The sequence below is a fragment of the Haemorhous mexicanus genome, chromosome 38 (genome assembly GCF_027477595.1).
Source record: "Haemorhous mexicanus isolate bHaeMex1 chromosome 38, bHaeMex1.pri, whole genome shotgun sequence".
In the NCBI taxonomy this organism is placed as follows: Eukaryota; Metazoa; Chordata; class Aves; order Passeriformes; family Fringillidae; genus Haemorhous; species Haemorhous mexicanus.
The window spans coordinates 635137-652568 of NC_082378.1; the positions used below are offsets into that span (position 1 = coordinate 635137).

At 56.4% G+C, this 17432-nt stretch overlaps 2 protein-coding genes across 2 annotated transcripts in view; one reads left to right on the forward strand and one right to left on the reverse strand.

Moving 5' to 3' along the window:
• Nucleotides 1-2285: 2285 nt before the first annotated feature.
• Nucleotides 2286-10298, forward strand: LOC132341348 (myc-associated zinc finger protein-like; the record flags this gene model as incomplete). Its single annotated transcript, XM_059872842.1, is given in 6 exon segments — nt 2286-2441; nt 2444-2560; nt 2562-2800; nt 5919-5982; nt 9081-9246; nt 10060-10298. Coding segments are annotated over 6 exon segments (831 nt in total), but the record flags the coding sequence as incomplete, so codon positions are not given.
• A 1894-nt stretch (nt 10299-12192) lies between these two features.
• Nucleotides 12193-17432, reverse strand: part of CLN3 (CLN3 lysosomal/endosomal transmembrane protein, battenin) — a 5487-nt gene continuing 247 nt past the window's right edge. The window contains exons 2-6 of the mRNA XM_059872778.1: nt 17311-17379; nt 16095-16150; nt 15322-15415; nt 13011-13154; nt 12193-12422 (exon numbers count right to left, since the gene is read on the reverse strand). Of these exons, the coding sequence (XP_059728761.1) occupies nt 12303-12422; nt 13011-13154; nt 15322-15415; nt 16095-16150; nt 17311-17379 (483 nt within the window). The 3' untranslated portion in view covers nt 12193-12302. The remainder of the gene's footprint in view (nt 12423-13010; nt 13155-15321; nt 15416-16094; nt 16151-17310; nt 17380-17432) is intronic.

Below are 17432 nucleotides of genomic sequence, written 5' to 3' on the forward strand. Positions count from 1 at the left end.
GGAATCATTACTGGTGATACTGGGAGCACTGGGAGCACTGGGAGCACTGGGGTGACAGGGACACCGGTATGGGTTTGTACTGGGAGCACTGGGAGCTGTTACTGGGAGCACTGGGAGCTGTTACTGGGAGCACTGGGGGTGATGGGGACACCAGTGTCACTCTGTACTGGGAGCACTGGGAATCATTACTGGTGATACTGGGAGCACTGGGAGCACTGGGGTGACAGTGACACCGGTGTGGGTTTGTACTGGGAGCACTGGGAATCATTACTGGTGGTACTGGGAGCACTGGGAGCACTGGGGTGACAGGGACACCGGTATGGGTTTGTACTGGGAGCACTGGGAGCTGTCACTGGGAGCACTGGGAGCTGTTACTGGGAGCACTGGGGGTGATGGGGACACCAGTGTCACTCTGTACTGGGAGCACTGGGAATCATTACTGGTGATACTGGGAGCACTGGGAGCACTGGGGTGACAGTGACACCGGTGTGGGTTTGTACTGGGAGCACTGGGAGCTGTTACTGGGAGCACTGGGAGCACTGGGGTGACAGTGACACCGGTGTGGGTTTGTACTGGGAGCACTGGGAGCTGTTACTGGTGGCACTGGGAGCACTGGGGGTGATGGGGACACCGGTGTCACTCTGTACTGGGAGCACTGGGAGCTGTTACTGGTGGCACTGGGAGCACTGGGGGTGATGGGGACACCAGTGTCACTCTGTACTGGGAGCACTGGGAGCACTGGGAGCTGTTACTGGTGTTACTGGGAGCACTGGGGGTGATGGGGACACCGGTGTCGCTCTGTACTGGGAGCACTGGGAATCTTTACTGGTGGCACTGGTGACACTGGGGGTGACGGGGACACCGGTGTGGGTTTGTACTGGGAGCACTGGTGGCACTGGGAGCACTGGGAGCTGTTACTGGTGTTACTGGGAGCCCTGGGAATCTTTACTGGTGGCACTGGTGGCACTGGGAGTGATGGGGACACCGCTGTGGCTCCTGTTACTGGTTTTACTGGTCCGTACTGGTGCTACTGGTCCATTACTGGTTTTACTGGTCCATACTGACCTGTACTGGTTTATACTGGTCCGTGCTGGTTTATACTGGTCTGTACTGATTCTTACTGGTCTAAACTGGTCCATACTGGATTAGACTGGTCTGTATTGGTCCGTACCAGTCCCTACTGGTCTGTTACTGGCTTATACTGGTTTTACTGGTCCATACTGGTCCATACTGGTTTGTACCGATCCAAACTGGCCCAAACTGGTCCATACTGGTCCATATTCATCCATGCTGGTCCATACTGGGTCTATACTGGATCTAAACTGGTCCAAACCGGTTTATACTGGTCCATACCAGTCCAAACTGGTCCAGACTGGTGTATACTGGGTCTAAACTGGTCCATACCGGTCCATACCAGTCCAAACTGGTTTATACTTGTCCATACTGGTCCGTACCGGTCCATACCAGTCCAAACTGGTTTATACTTGTCCATACTGGTCCGTACCGGTCCATACCAGTCCAAACTGGTTTATACTTGTCCATACTGGTCCGTACCGGTCCATACCAGTCCAAACTGGTTTATCCTGATCCAGACTGGTTTATACTGGTCCATCCTTATCCATACCAGTCCGAACTGGTTTATACTGGTCCGTAATGGTTTATACTGATCCAGACTGGTTTATACTGGTCCATACCAGTCCAGACTGGTTTATACTGGTCCATACCAGTCCGAACTGGTTGATACTGGTCCGTAATGGTTTATATTGATCCAGACTGGTTTATACTGGTCCATTGTGGTTTATCCTGGTCCATACTGGTCCAGACTGGTTTATACTGGTCCAGACTGGTTTATACTGGTCCATTCTGGTTTATACTGGTCCATACTGGTCCAGACTGGTTTATACTGGTCCAGACTGGTTTATACTGGTCCATACTGATCCAGACTGGTTTATACTGGCCCATACTGGTTTTTACTGGTCCATACTGATCCAGACTGGTTTATACTGGCCCATACTGGTTTATACTGGTCCATACTGGTTAATACCACTCTGCCTCTCTCTCCCCCCCCCCCCCAGGCCGCCGCCGCCCCCTCCCCCTCCCCCCCCTCCCCCCTCCCCCCCTCCCCGTCGACCTCCTGCCCCTCCCCCCACCCCCCCCCCCACCCCCCGACCCTCCCCCTCCTCCCCCCTCCTCCGCCCCTCCCCCTCCCACCATCGACCCCTCCCCCCTCAAACCCGCCGCGGCGGCCGCGGTGACGTCACCGGAAACGGCGCCGGCGGCCGTGACGTCGGGCGGTGACGTCATCGCGGAAGGGCAAGGGCGCCCCGTACGTGTGCGGCCTGTGCGCCAAGGAGTTCAAGAACGGCTACAACCTGCGGCGCCACCAGGCCACGCACGGCTCCGCCCCCAGCGCCGCCAAGCGCCCCCCCGCGCCCCTCCCCCACCCTGCTGCCCCTCCCCCAGGACCTCCTGGAGGCCGCCCAGCACCCAAGGAGGTGGCGGCGAGGAGGGGACAGCGGGTGACAACGCCGCGACGGCGGCGGCGGCGGGGGACGAAACGCGCGGCGTCGTCGGCGGCGTCGCGGAAGAGCCACGCGTGCGACACGTGCGGGAAGGCGTTCCGCGACGTCTACCACCTGAAACGGCACCGGCTGTCGCACACGGACGAGCGGCCCTTCCAGTGCCCCGTGTGCCAGCAGCGCTTCAAGCGCAAGGACAGGATGGCCTCGCACGTCCGCTCGCACCAGGGACACGTGCACAAGCCCTACGCCTGCGGGCACTGCGGGAAGAGCTTCTCCAGGTGGGGGGGGGTCTTGGTCCTGGTGGGGGTTTGGGGTCAGCGTTGGGTCATGGTGGGGTTTGGGGTCATCGTTGGGTCGCGGTGGTCATTGGGTCATGGTGGTCATTGGGTCATGGTGGAGTTTGGGGTCTTGGTCATGGTGGGGTTTGGGGTCTTGGTCATGGTGGGGTTTGGGGTCAGCGTTGGGTCATGGTGGGGTTTGGGGTCTTGGTCGTGGTGGGGTTTGGGGTCATCATTGGGTCGCGGTGGTCATTGGGTCATGGTGGGGTTTGGGGGTCGGCCATGGGGCATGGGGGGTCTTGGGTCATGGTGGGGTTTGGGGTCAGCGGTGGGGCGTGGTGGGTCTTGGTCGTGGTGGGGTTTGGGGTCAGCGTTGGGTCATGGTGGGGTTTGGGTCATGGTGGTCATGGAGGGTTTGGGGTCATTGTTGGGTCATGGGGGGTCTTGGTCCTGGTGGGGTTTGGGGTCGGCCGTGGGGCGTGGGGGGTCTTGGTCCTGGTGGGGTTTGGGGTCATTGTTGAGTCATGGTGGGTCTTGGTCGTGATGGGGTTTGGGGTCAGCGTTGGGTCATGGTGGGGTTTGGGGTCTTGGTCATGGTGGGGTTTGGGGTCGGCCGTGGGGCGTGGGGGGGTCTTGGTCATGGTGGGGTTTGGGGTCAGTGGTGGGTCATGGTGGGGTTTGGGGTCATCATTGAGTCGCGGTGGTCATTGGGTCATGGTGGGGTTTGGGGTCATGGTGGGGATTGGGGTTGGCCGTGGGGCGTGGGGGGTCTTGGTCGTGATGGGGTTTGGGGTCATCCTTGGGTCATGGTGGGGTTTGGGGTCTTGGTCGTGGTGGGGTCTGGGGTCGGCCGTGGGGCGTGGGGGGGTCTTGGTCGTGGTGGGGTTTGGGGTCATGGTTGGGTCATGGTGGGCCTTGGTCGTGGTGGGGTTTGGGGTCAGCGTTGGGTTACGGTGGTCATTGGGTCATGGTGGGGTTTCGGGTCAGCGGTGGGGCGTGGAGGGTGTTGGTCATGGTGGGGTTTGGGGTCATCCTTGGGTCATGGTGGGTCTTGGTCGTGATGGGGTTTGGGGTCAGCGTTGGGTCATGGTGGGGTTTGGGGTCATGGTGGGGTCATGGTGGTCATTGGGTCATGGTGGGGTTTGGGGTCAGCGTTGGGTCATGGTGGGGTTTGGGGTCTTGGTCATGGTGGGGTTTGGGGTCATCCTTGGGGCGTGGGGGGTCTTGGTCATGGAGGGTTTGGGGTCAGCGTTGGGTCATGGTGGGGTTTGGGGTCTTGGTCGTGGTGGGGTTTCGGGTCATCCTTGAGTCATGGTGGTCATTGGGTCATGGTGGGGTTTGGGGTCAGCGTTGGGTCATGGTGGGGTTTGGGGTCATCCTTGGGTCATGGTGGATCTTGGCCGTGGTGGGGTTTGGGGTCAGCAGTGGGTCACGGTGGCCATTGGGTCGTGGTGGGGTTTGGGGTTGGCCATGGGGCGCGGTGGTCATTGGGTCATGGTGGTCATGGAGGGTTTGGGGTCATTGTTGGGTCATGGTGGGCCTTGGTCATGGTGGGGTTTGGGGTCAGCGGTGGGGCGTGGGGGGTCTTGGGTCATGGTGGGGTTTGGGGGTCGGCCGTGGGGCGTGGGGGGTCTTGGGTCATGGTGGGGTTTGGGGTCGGCCGTGGGTCATGGTGGGGTTTGGGGTCAGCACTGGGTCATGGTGGGGTTTGGGGTCTTGGTCGTGGTGGGGTTTGGGGTCAGCGTTGGGTCATGGTGGGGCTTGGGGTCGGCCGTGGGTCCTGGTGGGGTTTGGGGGTCTTGGTCGTGGTGGGGTTTGGGGTCAGCGTTGGGTCATGGTGGGGTTTGGGGTCGGCCGTGGGGCGTGGGGGGTCTTGGTCCTGGTGGGGTTTGGGGTCTTGGTCATGGTGGGGTTTGGGGTCGGCCGTGGGGCGTGGGGGGTCTTGGTCATGGTGGGGTTTGGGGTCTTGGTCGTGGTGGGGTTTGGGGTCAGTGGTGGGTCATGGTGGGGTTTGGGGTCATTGTTGGGTCATGGTGGTCATTGGGTCGTGGTGGGGTTTGGGGTCATCATTGGGACCTGGTGGGGTTTGGAGTTGGCCGTGGGGCGTGGGGGGGGTCTTGGTCCTGGTGGGGTTTGGGGTCGGCCATGGGGTTTGGGGTCTTGGTCGTGGTGGGGTTTGGGGTCGGCCGTGGGGCGTGGGGGGTCTTGGTCATGGTGGGGTTTGGGGTCAGCCATGGGGCATGGGGGGTCTTGGTCATGGAGGGTTTGGGGTCATGGTTGGGTCGTGGTGGGTCTTGGTCCTGGTGGGGTTTGGGATCAGCATTGGGTCGTGGTGGGGTTTGGGGTCAGCGTTGGGTTGTGGTGGTCATTGGGTGTCATGGTCATGGTGGGATTTGGGGTCAGCGTTGACTCCTGGTGGTCATTGGGTCATGGTGGGGTTTGGATCTTGGTGGCGTTTGGGGTCATCGTTGGGTCCTGGTGGTGTTTGGGTCCTGGAGGGTTTTGGTCATGGTGGGATTTGGGGTCATGGTTGGGTCCTGGGGGTGTTTGGGGTCTTGGTCATGGTGGGGTCTGGGGTCATCGTTGGGTCCTGGTGGTCATTGGGTCATGGTGGGGTTTGAGGTCATCATTGGGTCGTGGTGGTGTTTGGGTCATGGTGGGGTTTGGGGTCATGGTGGGCCATGGTGGTCACTGGGTCATGGTGGGGTCTGGGGTCATTGTTGGGTCATAGTGGGTCATGATTATGGTGGGGTTTGGGGTCAGCGTTGGGTCATGGTGGTCATTGGGTCATGGTGGGGTTTGGGGTCATGGTGGGGTCTGGGGTCATTGGGTCATGGTGAGACTGGTGGGACTTGGGGACATTGCCATGGTCACTGGTGGCACTGGTGCCACTGGTCAGTCACTGGTCAGTGGTGGTCATCCTTGGTCACCACTGGTCACTGCTGGTCACCATTGGTCACTGGTGGTCACTGGTGGTCACCCTTGGTCACCGGTGGTCACCACTGGTCACTGCTGGTCACTGCTGGTCACTGGTGGTCACCATTGGTCACTGGTGGTCACCACTGGTCACTGGTGGTCACCCTTGGTCACCACTGGTCACTGCTGGTCACTCCCCCAGGCCGGACCACCTGAACAGCCACGTCCGGCAGGTTCACTCCACCGAGCGGCCCTTCAAGTGCCAGGTGAGGCCACGCCCACTGACCACGCCCACTGACCACACCCACTGACTGGTCACGCCCACTGACTGTGCCCATGGAGTGACCACACCCACTGACAATGCCCACAGGCTGACCACGCCCACTGACCACACCCACTGACCACGCCCACAGACTGACCACGCCCACTGACCATGCCCACAATCTGACCATGCCCACAGACTGACCACACCCTCTGACCACGCCCAGTGACCATGCCCACAGGCTGACCACACCCACTGACCACACCCAACCCCCCTTTGGCTTCCCATGACCTCATGACCTCTCCTGACCCCTGGTTGACCCCTGAGTGACCCCTTGAGCCCCCGAGAGACCCCTTGACCACTCAAATGACCCCTGAGTGACCCCTTGACCCCCTGAGTGACCCCTGAGGGACCCCCTGGCCACCTGAGTGACCCTTGACCCTCTGAGTGACCCCCTGACCCCTGAGTGACCCCTTGAGCCCCTGAATGGCCCCTTGACCCCTGAGTGACCCCTTGACCCCTGAATGGCCCCTTGACCCCTGAGTGACCCCTTGACCTCCTGAATGACCCCTGACCCCTGAGTGACCCCCTGACCCCTGAGTTACCCCTGACCCCTGAGTGACCCCCGAGTGACCCCCTGACCCTTAAGTGACCCCTTGACCTCCTGAATGACCCCTGAGTGACTCCTTGACCTCCTGAATGACCCCTGACCCCTGAGTGACCCCGTGGCCCCTGAGTGACCCCCTGACCCCTGAGTGACCCCCTGACCCCCTGAATGGCCCTATGACCTCCTGAATGACCCCTGACCCCTGAATGACCCCCTGACCCCTGAGTGACCCCCTGACCCCCTGAAAGGCCCCTTGACCTCCTGAGTGACCCCCTGACCCCTGAGTGACCCCACTGACCCCCTGAGTGACCCCTTGACCACTCCAATAACCCATGACTGACCCCTGAGTGACCCCCTGAGGTACCCCTCTAGCCTCAAGTGACCCCCTGACCACCTGAGTGACCCCCTGACCCCTGACTGACCCCTTGACCCCTGAATGGCCCCTTGACCCCTGAGTGACCCCTTGACCTTCTGAATAACCCCTGACCCCTGAGTGACCCCCGAGTGAACCCCTGACCCCTGAGTGACCCCCTGAGTGACCCCTTGACCACTCCAATGACCCCTGACTGACCCCTGACCCCCGAGTGACCCCCGAGTGACCCCTGAGTCACCCCCCCCAGACGTGCGAGGCGGCCTTCGCCACGCGGGACCGGCTGCGGGCGCACGCGGTGCGGCACGAGGACAAGGTGCCGTGCCCCTCCCCCGTCCCCCGTCCTGACTGACCCCTGACCCCCGAGTGACCCCTGAGTGACCCCTGACCCCCAGTGACCCCCTGACCCCTGAGTGCCCCCTTGACCACTCCAATGACCCCTGAGTGACCCTGACTGAACGAGGACAAGGTGCCGTGCCCCTCCCCCATCCTCCATCCTGACTGACCCCTGAGTGACCCCTGACCCCTGACTGACCCCCGAGTGACCCCTGGGTGACCCCCCCAGACGTGCGAGGCGGCCTTCGCCACGCGGGACCGGCTGCGGGCGCACGCGGTGCGGCACGAGGACAAGGTGCCGTGCCCCTCCCCCGTCCCCCGTCCTGACTGACCCCTGAGTGACCCCTGACTGACCCCTGACCCCCGAGTGACCCCTGACTGACCCCTGACTGACCCCTGACCCCTGAGTGACCCCTGACCCCTGAGTGACCCCTTGACCACTCCAATGACCCCTGAGTGACCCCTGACTGATGAGGACAAGGTGCCGTGCCCCTCCCCCATCCGCCATCCTGACTGACCCCTGAGTGACCCCCTGACCCCTGAGTGACCCCTGACCCCTGAGTGACCCCCCCAGACGTGCGAGGCGGCCTTCGCCACGCGGGACCGGCTGCGGGCGCACGCGGTGCGGCACGAGGACAAGGTGCCGTGCCCCTCCCCCATCCTCCATCCTGACTGACCCCTGACTGACCCCTGACCCCCGAGTGACCCCTGAGTGACCCCTGACCCCCGAGTGACCCGAGTGACCCCTGAGTGACCCCTGACCCCTGAGTGACCCCTGAGTGACCCCCGAGTGACCCCTTGACCACTCCAATGACCCCTGAGTGACCCCTGACTGACGAGGACAAGGTGCCGTGCCCCTCCCCCGTCCTCCATCCTGACTGACCCCTGACTGACCCCTGACCCCTGAGTGACCCCTGACTGACCCCTGACCCCCGAGTGACCCCTGAGTGACCCCTTGACCACTGCAATGACCCCTGAGTGACCCCTGACTGACGAGGACAAGGTGCCATGCCCCTCCCCCATCCTCCATCCTGACTGACCCCTGACTGACCCCTGACCCCCGAGTGACCCCTGAGTGACCCCTGAGTGACCCCCCCAGACGTGCGAGGCGGCCTTCGCCATGCGGGACCGGCTGCGGGCGCACGCGGTGCGGCACGAGGACAAGGTGCCGTGCCCCTCCCCCGTCCTCCATCCTGACTGACCCCTGAGTGACCCCTGACCCCTGACTGACCCCTGACTGACCCCTGACCCCCGAGTGACCCCTGACTGACCCCTGACCCCCAGTGACCCCCTGACCCCTGAGTGACCCCTTGACCACTCCAATGACCCCTGAGTGACCCCTGACTGACGAGGGCAAGGTGCCGTGCCCCTCCCCCATCCTCCGTCCTGACTGACCCCTGAGTGACCCCTGACCCCCGAGTGACCCCTGACCCCTGACTGACCCCCCCCAGACGTGCGAGGCGGCCTTCGCCACGCGGGACCGGCTGCGGGCGCACGCGGTGCGGCACGAGGACAAGGTGCCGTGCCCCTCCCCCGTCCTCCATCCTGACTGACCCCTGAGTGACCCCTGAGTGACCCCTGAGTGACCCCTGACCCCTGACTGACCCCTGACCCCCCCAGACGTGCGAGGCGGCCTTCGCCACGCGGGACCGGCTGCGGGCGCACGCGGTGCGGCACGAGGACAAGGTGCCGTGCCCCTCCCCCGTCCTCCATCCTGACTGACCCCTGAGTGACCCCTGAGTGACCCCTGAGTGACCCCTGACCCCTGACTGACCCCTGACCCCCCCAGACGTGCGAGGCGGCCTTCGCCACGCGGGACCGGCTGCGGGCGCACGCGGTGCGGCACGAGGACAAGGTGCCGTGCCACGTCTGCGGGAAGCTGCTGAGCGCCGCCTACGTCAGCGACCACCTGCGGGTGCACGGCCCCGCCCCCCGCGGCCAGCCCGCCGCCAGAGGTGGGGGAGGGGCCCGAGGGAAGGGGGCGGGGCCGGCCGTCACTCGGGGAGGGGCCAGAGGGAAGTGGGAGGGGCCAGTGGTCACTCAGGGAGGGGTCAGCGGTCAGTGGGGGGCGAAAGGGTCAGTGGCCAGTAGGGGGCAGTAAAGTGTTTGGGGGTGTGGGAGGGGCTTAAGTGGGCGTGGTCAGTGGGCGTGGTCGGTGGGTGTGGTCAGTGGGTGTGGTCAGTGGGCGTGGTCGGTGGGTGTGGTCAGTGGGTGTGGTCAGTGGTCACTCAGGGAGGGGTCAGTGGTCAGTGAGGGAAGAAAGGGTTTAAGGCCACAAGGGGGCGCTAAAGTGTTTGGGGGTGTGGGAGGGGCTTAAGTGGGCGTGGTCAGTGAGGGAGGAGTCAGTGGGTGTGGTCAGTGGGGGGAGAAAGGGTCTGGGGGCGCTAAAGGGCGTGGGGGTGGGAGGGGCTTAAGTGGGTGTGGACAGTGGGTGTGGTCAGTGGGGGAGGGGTCAGTGGACACTCACAGAGGGGTTTGGCCAATAGGGGGCGTTAGAAAGCTGGGAGGGGGCGTGGCTTAAGAGGGTGTGGTCAGTGGGTGTGGCTGGGGGAGGGGCCTGAGAGTTTGGAGGGCTCCGGGTGGGGGAGGGGGTCACAACGAGTGGGGGCGGGGCTATAAAAATGGGGAGGGGCTTAAAGGGAGGGGGAGGGGCTCTGAGGTCGGGGGAGGGGCTTGACCCCCTACCTCCCCCCAGGGTGGGGGAGGGGCACCCCTTTGACCCCTCCCCCTTTTTCTGTCTCTTTCCCCACCCCTCCCCCCTTCCACAGGTTCCGGCTGCCCCGCCCCCTCCCCAAGCCCCGCCCCCGCCCCTCCCCCACCCCTGGACGGGACCCCCGGGGGCAGCCAGGGCTGGTGAGGGGGGCGGAGCCAACCTCACCCCTCCCCCACCCCCCAAACCCCTCCCCCACCCCTCAAGCTCCGCCCATTTTCCCTTCAAGCCCCGCCCCCAAATGGGGGGAGGGGGAAGGGCGGGGCGGGGCCAACCAATAAACAAATTGAGCTCCAAGAGGCTCCGCCCATTTTTTATGGGGGAGGGCTGGGATTGGATGGGCAGGGAGGGGGGCGGGGCCAAGAGGTGATGACGTCATGGCCACGCCCAGGGAGGATTTTGACCCAAATTTGGGATTTTTGGGCCCCAAAATTCCAATTTTTGACCCAAAATTCTGATTTTTTTCCCCCAAATTTGCGATTTCTGGGTCCAAAATTTTCATTTTTCACCCCAAATTTACAATCTCGACCAAAAATTGAGATTTTTTTTCCCCCACAAAATTTGTGAATTTTGCCCCAAATTTAATTTTTTTACCAATAATTGACATTTTTGATGCCAATTTTTAATTTACTCACCCAAAATTCAAAATTTTCCACCCCAAATTAAAAAATCTTCACCCAAAATTCAGAAATTTTTTTGCCCAAAACTCCAATTTTTTACCCCAAAATTCCATTTTTTCCACCCCAAATTCAGATTTTTTTTTTTCTTTTTTTTTGCTCCGAATTTGGAATTTTCCACCCCCAAATTTGAGAATTTTTTCCCCAAAAAAATCAAATTTTTCCAAAAAATTTTCTTTTTTAACCCTTCAAACCACAAATTCTCCACAAAACCCCCAAAGTTTTAAAAAATATTTTTATTTCCTGCCTCAAATTCCTTTTTTACTTCAAAATTCCATTTTTTTTCCTCCTTAAATTCTTTTTTTTTCTCAAAAATTCTTTTTTTCCCTTAGATCTCTTTTCACCTCCAAAAAAATCAATTTTTCCCCTCAAAATTTTGGCTTTTTTCGCCCCAAAAAATTCAATTTTTCTTGTGCAAAATTTTGCATTTTTTCCCTCAAATTTTCCAGTTTTACTCCCCCAAAAATTCTCTTTTTTCCCCTAAAAATTCAAATTTTTCCCTTCAAAAATTTTTTTTTTCCCCCCTAAATCCTCTTTTTCCTCCCAAAAAATTCAAATTTTCCCCCCAAATTTTGCAGTTTTTTTCCCAAAATTCATTTTTTTCCTCAAAAACAAAATTCTCATTTTTTCCCCCTAAAATTCAAATTTTTAACCCCAAAATTCCGTTTTTCTCTTCTTCTAAAATTCAAAATTTCCCCCCCCAGAATTTTGGATTTCTCTCTAAAATTCCATTTTTTCCACCTAAAATTCCAATTTTTTCCTAAAATTCCATTTTTTTCCCTCTAAAATTCCATTTTTTTCCCCCTAAAATTCAATTTTTTCTCTCCCCCATTTTTTTTTCCCCAAAAATTCTTTTTTTCACCCCAAAATTTTCTTTTTTTCCCCTTCTAAAATTCATTTTTTCCCCAAAAAAAATTTTGAATTTTTTCCAAAATTCTTTTTTATTTCTTTTTCCTACCAAAAATTCAAATTTTCCCCAAAATTTCCATTTTTCCCCTCAAATTTCACCCCCCCCCCCCCAAGAAATTCCAATTTTTTCGTTTTTCCCCCAAAAATTTTTTTGGGGTTTTTTAAACCAAAATTTTGTTTTTCTTCATAAAAATTCCAGGGTTTAACCCCAAAATTTGGGGTTTTTTCAGTGGTCACTCAGGGGTCACTCAGGGGTCACTCAGGGGTCACTCAGGGTCACTCAGGGTCACTCAGGGGTCACTCAGGGGTCACTCAGGGGTCACTCAGTGGTCATTTCCAGGGTCATTCCTTGACCAGTCCATGCGGTCACTCAGGGGTCACTTCCAGCATCTCTCAGTGGTCACTCCAAGGCCAATCCAGTGGTCACTCGATGGTCACTCAGAGGTCACTCAGAGGTCACTCAGAGGTCACTCAGTGGTCACTCAGTGGTCACTCCAAGGCCAATCCATTGGTCATTCCAGGATCACTTCCAGGGGTCACTCAGTGGTCACTCAGAGGTCACTCAGGGGTCACTCAGGGGTCACTCCGTGGTCACTCGGTGGTCACTCAGAGGTCAGTGGTCACTCAAAGGTCACTCAGAGGTCACTCAGAGGTCACTCAGAGGTCAGTGGTCACTCAAAGGTCACTCAGAGGTCACTCAGGGGTCACTCAGGGGTCACTCCTGGCCGCAGAAGGCAGCGTGAGCCCCCAGGGCGACGCCTCCGGCGGCGGCGATGGCGACTTCGGCCATCAGAGTGACCACAGCAACGGCCAGCGGCTGCTGGGGGAGGGGCACCTGCGGACAGCGGTCAGAGGTCACTCGGGGTCACTCAGGGGTCACTCAGAGGTCACTCAGGGGTCACTCAGGGGTCACTCAGGGTCACTCAGGGTCACTCAGGGGTCACTCGGGGTCACTCAGGGGTCACTCAGGGTCACTCAGGGTCACTCAGGGGTCACTCAGGGTCACTCAGGGGTCACGGGTCACTCAGGGGTCATTCAGGGTCACTCAGGGGTCACTCAGGGGTCACTCGGGGTCACTCAGGGTCACTCGGGGTCACTCGGGGGTCACTCAGGGGTCAGGGGTCACTCGGGGGTCACTCAGGGTCACTCAGGGGTCACTCAGGGGTCACTCAGGGGTCACTCAGGGGTCACACAGGGTCACTCAGGGGTCACTCGGGTCACCCAGGGGTCACTCACTGGTCACTCAGGGGTCAGGGGTCACTGGTCACTCGGGTCAGGGGTCACTCAGGGGTCACTCAGGGTCACTCAGGGTCACTCATTGGTCACTCAGGGTCACTCAGGGGTCACTCAGGGGTCACTCAGAGGTCACTCAGGGTCACTCAGAGGTCACTCAGGGGTCAGGGGTCACTCACTGGTCACTCACCTGCTCGCTCAGGTTGGCGAAGGCGTTCCCGTAGGCCCCGCCCCCCACCAGCCCCTCCCCCAGCGCCAGCGCCGCGGCCACGCCCAGCGCGGGCAGGAGGTGATTGACAGCCACGGCGGCCAATAGGAACGCGGCCAGCAGCACCTGGGGGCGGGGCCGGGGAAAACGGGGAGAAAAAGGGGAAAAGTGGTTAAAAATGGATCAAAAATGGGGAATTTGGGGGAATTTGGGGCATTTGGGGGGATTTGGGGAAAATTTGGGGGAAATTTGGGGGAAATTGTGAAAAAAATGGGATTAAAATTGGGGAAATTGGGGAAAATTGGGTTAAAAATGGGAATTAAAGTGGGGAAATTTGGGGGAAATTCAGGAAAAAATGGGGGAAAATTGGGATAAAAATTGAGATAAAAATTGGGGGAAATTTGGAGGAAAATGGGGGAAATTTGGGATTAAAATTGGGATTAAAGTGGGGGGAATTCCGGGGGAAAATTTGGATTAAAATTGGGTAAAGTTGGCGGGAAAAAGGGGATTTAAAAAGGGATTGAAATGGGGAAAAAATGGGGGAAATTCAGGGGAAATTGGGAAAAAAATTGGGGGAAAATTTGGATTTAAATGGGGAAATTTGGGAAAATTGGGGGGAAATTGGGAAAAAAATTTTGGGGCATTTTTGGGTCAATTTTTGGGTCATTTTTTGAGCAGTTTTGGTCATTTTTAGGGTCATTTTTTGGGTCATTTTTGGGTCATTTTTTGGTCATTTTTGGTCATTTTTTGGTCATTTTTGGGTCATTTTTGGGTCATTTTTTGGGTCATTTTTTGAGCAGTTTTGGGTCATTTTTTGGGTCATTTTTTGGTCATTTTTGGGGTCATTTTTTGGTCATTTTTTGTGCAGTTTTCGGTCATTTTTTGGTCATTTTTGGGTCATTTTTTGGTCATTTTTGGGTCATTTTTTTGTCATTTTTTTGTGCAGTTTTCGGTCATTTTTGGGTCCTTTTTTGGTCATTTTTTTGGGGCAGTTTTTGGTCATTTTTGGGGCAGTTTTTTGTCATTTTTTTGTGCAGTTTTGGGTCATCTTTTGTGTCATTTTTGGGGCAGTTTTGTGTCATTTTTGGGGCAGTTTTGTGCAGTTTTAGGTCATCTTTTGGGTCGTTTTTTGGTCATTTTTTGGTCATTTTTTGGTCACTTTATGGGTCGTTTTTTGGTCATGTTTTTTGGTAATTTTTCGGTCATTTTTGGGTCATTTTTGGGTCATTTTTGTGTCATTTTTGTGTCATTTTTTGGTCATTTTTGGGGTAATTTTTTGGTCATTTTTTGGTCATTTTTGGTCATTTTTTGTGCAGTTTTCGGTCATTTTTTGGTCATTTTTGGGTCATTTTTGGGGTCCTTTTTTGGTCAGTTTTTGGGCAGTTTTGGGTCATTTTTTTTGTCATTTCTTGGGTCATTTTTTGTGCAGTTTTGGGTAGTTTTTTGGTCATTTTTTGGCCATTTTTTGAGCAGTTTTGGGGCAGTTTTTGGTCATTTTGGTGTCATTTTTTGGGCAGTTTTGAGTCATTTTTTGGGTCATTTTTTGGTCACTTTTTTGTCAATTTTTGTGTCATTTTTGCTCATTTTTGGGTCATTTTTTTGGTCATTTTTGGGTCATTTTTGGTCTTTTTTTTGTGTCATTTTTTGGTCACTTTTTGGGTCAATTTTTGGGCAGTTTTTGGGTCATTTTTTGGTTATTTTTTGGTTCAATTTTTTTGTCATTTTTTGGTCATTTTTGGGTCATTTTTTGGTCATTTTTTGGTCATTTTTGGTCATTTTTTGGGTCATTTTTTGGTCATTTTTTTGGGTCATTTTTTGGGTCATTTTTTTGGTCATTTTTTGTGTCATTTTTGCTCATTTTTGGGTCATTTTTTGGTCATTTTTTTTGTCATTTTTTGGTCACTTTTTGGTCATTTTTGGGTCATTTTTTGGGTCATTTTTTGGTCATTTTTTTGGTCATTTTTTGGTCATTTTTTGGTCTTTTTTTTTTGGTCAATTTTGGTCATTTTTGGGTCATTTTTTGGTCATTTTTTCGGACATTTTTGGGTCATTTTTGTGCAGTTTTGGGTCATTTTTTGGTCATTTTTTGGTCATTTTTTGTGCAGTTTTTGGTCATTTTTTGGGTCATTTTTGGGTCATTTTTGGTCATTTTTTGCTCATTTTTTGTGTCATTTTTGCTCATTTTTGGGTCATTTTTTGCTCATTTTTTGGCCATTTTTTCGTCTTTTTTTGGGTCATTTTTGAGTCATTTTTTGGGTGATTTTGGGGCGGTTTGGGGCCGTTTTGGTGCCACCTGGAGCAGCCCCAGCCCCCAGAGGCGCCGCAGGCGGATCCAGCGCAGCGACGAGCGCGACACGAAGACGCCGGCCTGGTACAGGAGCTGCAGCCTGCGGGGGGGAAAGGGTTAAAAATTGGGGGAAAACCCGGAATTTTGGGTTAAAAATGGGGATTTTGGGGGGCTGAAAATTGGGAGTTTGGGGGTTGAAAATTGGGGGTTTTGGGGTTGAAATTTGGGATTTTCAAAGGTGAAAATTGGGAATTTTGGGTTGAAATTTGGAATTTTGGGGGAGAAAAGTGCAGATTTTTAGGGTTAAAATTTGGGATTTTTTTGGTTGAAATTTGGGAATTTTAGTGATAAATTTTCAGAGTTTCGAGGTTAAAAAATTGGAAATTTTGGGTTGAAAATTGGGAAATCTGGGGTTAAAAATTGGGAATTTTGGGAGTTGAAAATTGGGAATTTTGGGGGTTAAAAATTGGGAATTTTGGGTTGAAAATTGGGAATTTTGGGTTGAAAATTGGGAATTTTGGGGATTGAAAATTGGGAATTTTGGGGGTTAAAAATTGGGGATTTTGGAGGTTAAAAATTGGGAATTTTGGGTGTTAAAAATTGGGAATTTTGGGTTGAAAATTGGGAATTTTGGGGATTAAAATTGGGAATTTTGGGGGTTAAAAATTGGGAATTTTGGGGGTTAAAATTGGGAATTTTGGGGTTTAGCCCCGGGGTGGGGGAGGGGCTCTGGGCTCCCCTCCCCTCCCCCAGCCCGTCGCCGCCCCTCCCCCACTCACGTGCGGTACTGGGCGCTGTGGGGGAGGGGCGAGGAGGGGAAGTACAGCAGCTCCATCTGGGGGGGAGGGGCCAACATTGGGGGCGGGGCTTAGCAGCCCTGACCCCTCCCCCACCGCCCCCAAGCCCCTCCCCCACTCCTGAATACAATTTAAGCCCCGCCCCCACTGCAAATCTGCCTCCTTGAGCCCCTCCCCCATACCTTTAAGCCCCGCCCCCACCCATCTAGCCCCTCCCCCAACCTACATCCGCCATCTTGTGCCCCTCCCCCACCCAGACTCTGCCATATTAGCCCCTCCCCCCACCTTTAAGCCCCTCCCCCACCCCTTCCAGCCCCTCCCCCACACTTTAAAGCCCCTCCCCCACCCCCCAAGCCCCTCCCCCACAATAAATTCGCCATCTTGACCCCCCTCCCCCACCCTGATTTCCCCACTTTAGCCCCGCCCCCAGCCCTTTAAGCCCCTCCCCCACCCAGATTAGGCCCCTCCCCCTCCCCTCAAGCCCCTCCCCCACCCCATATCTGCCATTTTGAGCCCCTCCCCCACACCTTCAGGCCCCTCCCCAACACCTTTTTAAGCTCCTCCCCCACCCTCAAGCCCCTCCCCCACTCCAAATCCGCCGATTTAGCCCCTCCCCCACTCCTTTAGGCCCCTCCCCACCCCATTTTAAGCCCCTCCCCCACCCCAAATCCGCCATCTTGAGCCCCTCCCCCACGCCTTAAGGCCCCTCCCCCACCCTTTTAGCCCCCTCCCCCACCCCAAATCCGCCATGTTGAGCCCCTCCCCCACTCCTTAAGGCCCCTCCCCCACCCTTTTAGCCCCTCCCCCACCCAAAATCCGCCATCTTGAGCCCCTCCCAAACCCCTTTAGGCCCCTCCCCCACGCTTTAAGCCCCTCCCCCACCCCAAATCCGCCATCTTGAGCCCCTCCCAAACCCCTTTAGGCCCCTCCCCCACGCTTTAAGCCCCTCCCCCACGCCAAATCCGCCATCTTGAGCCCCTCCCAAACCCCTTTAGGCCCCTCCCCCACGCTTTAAGCCCCTCCCCCACCCCAAATCCGCCATCTTGAGCCCCTCCCCCACCCCGAATCCGCCATTTTAGACCTGCCCTGACCCGTTCAAGCCCCACCCCCACCCCTCAAGCCCCGCCCCCACCCTTTAAGCCCCGCCCCCACCCCATTAAGCCCCTCCCCCACCCCTCTAAGCCCCGCCCCCACCCACCAGCCCCTGGTTGACGAAGTACTCGGCGAAGTAAACGAGGCCCAGCGGCGCCCCCTGGCGGAGAGCGGCCTGAAGGGGAGGGGCTACATCAGGCCACGCCCCCTTCCCTTCCCCAAACCCCT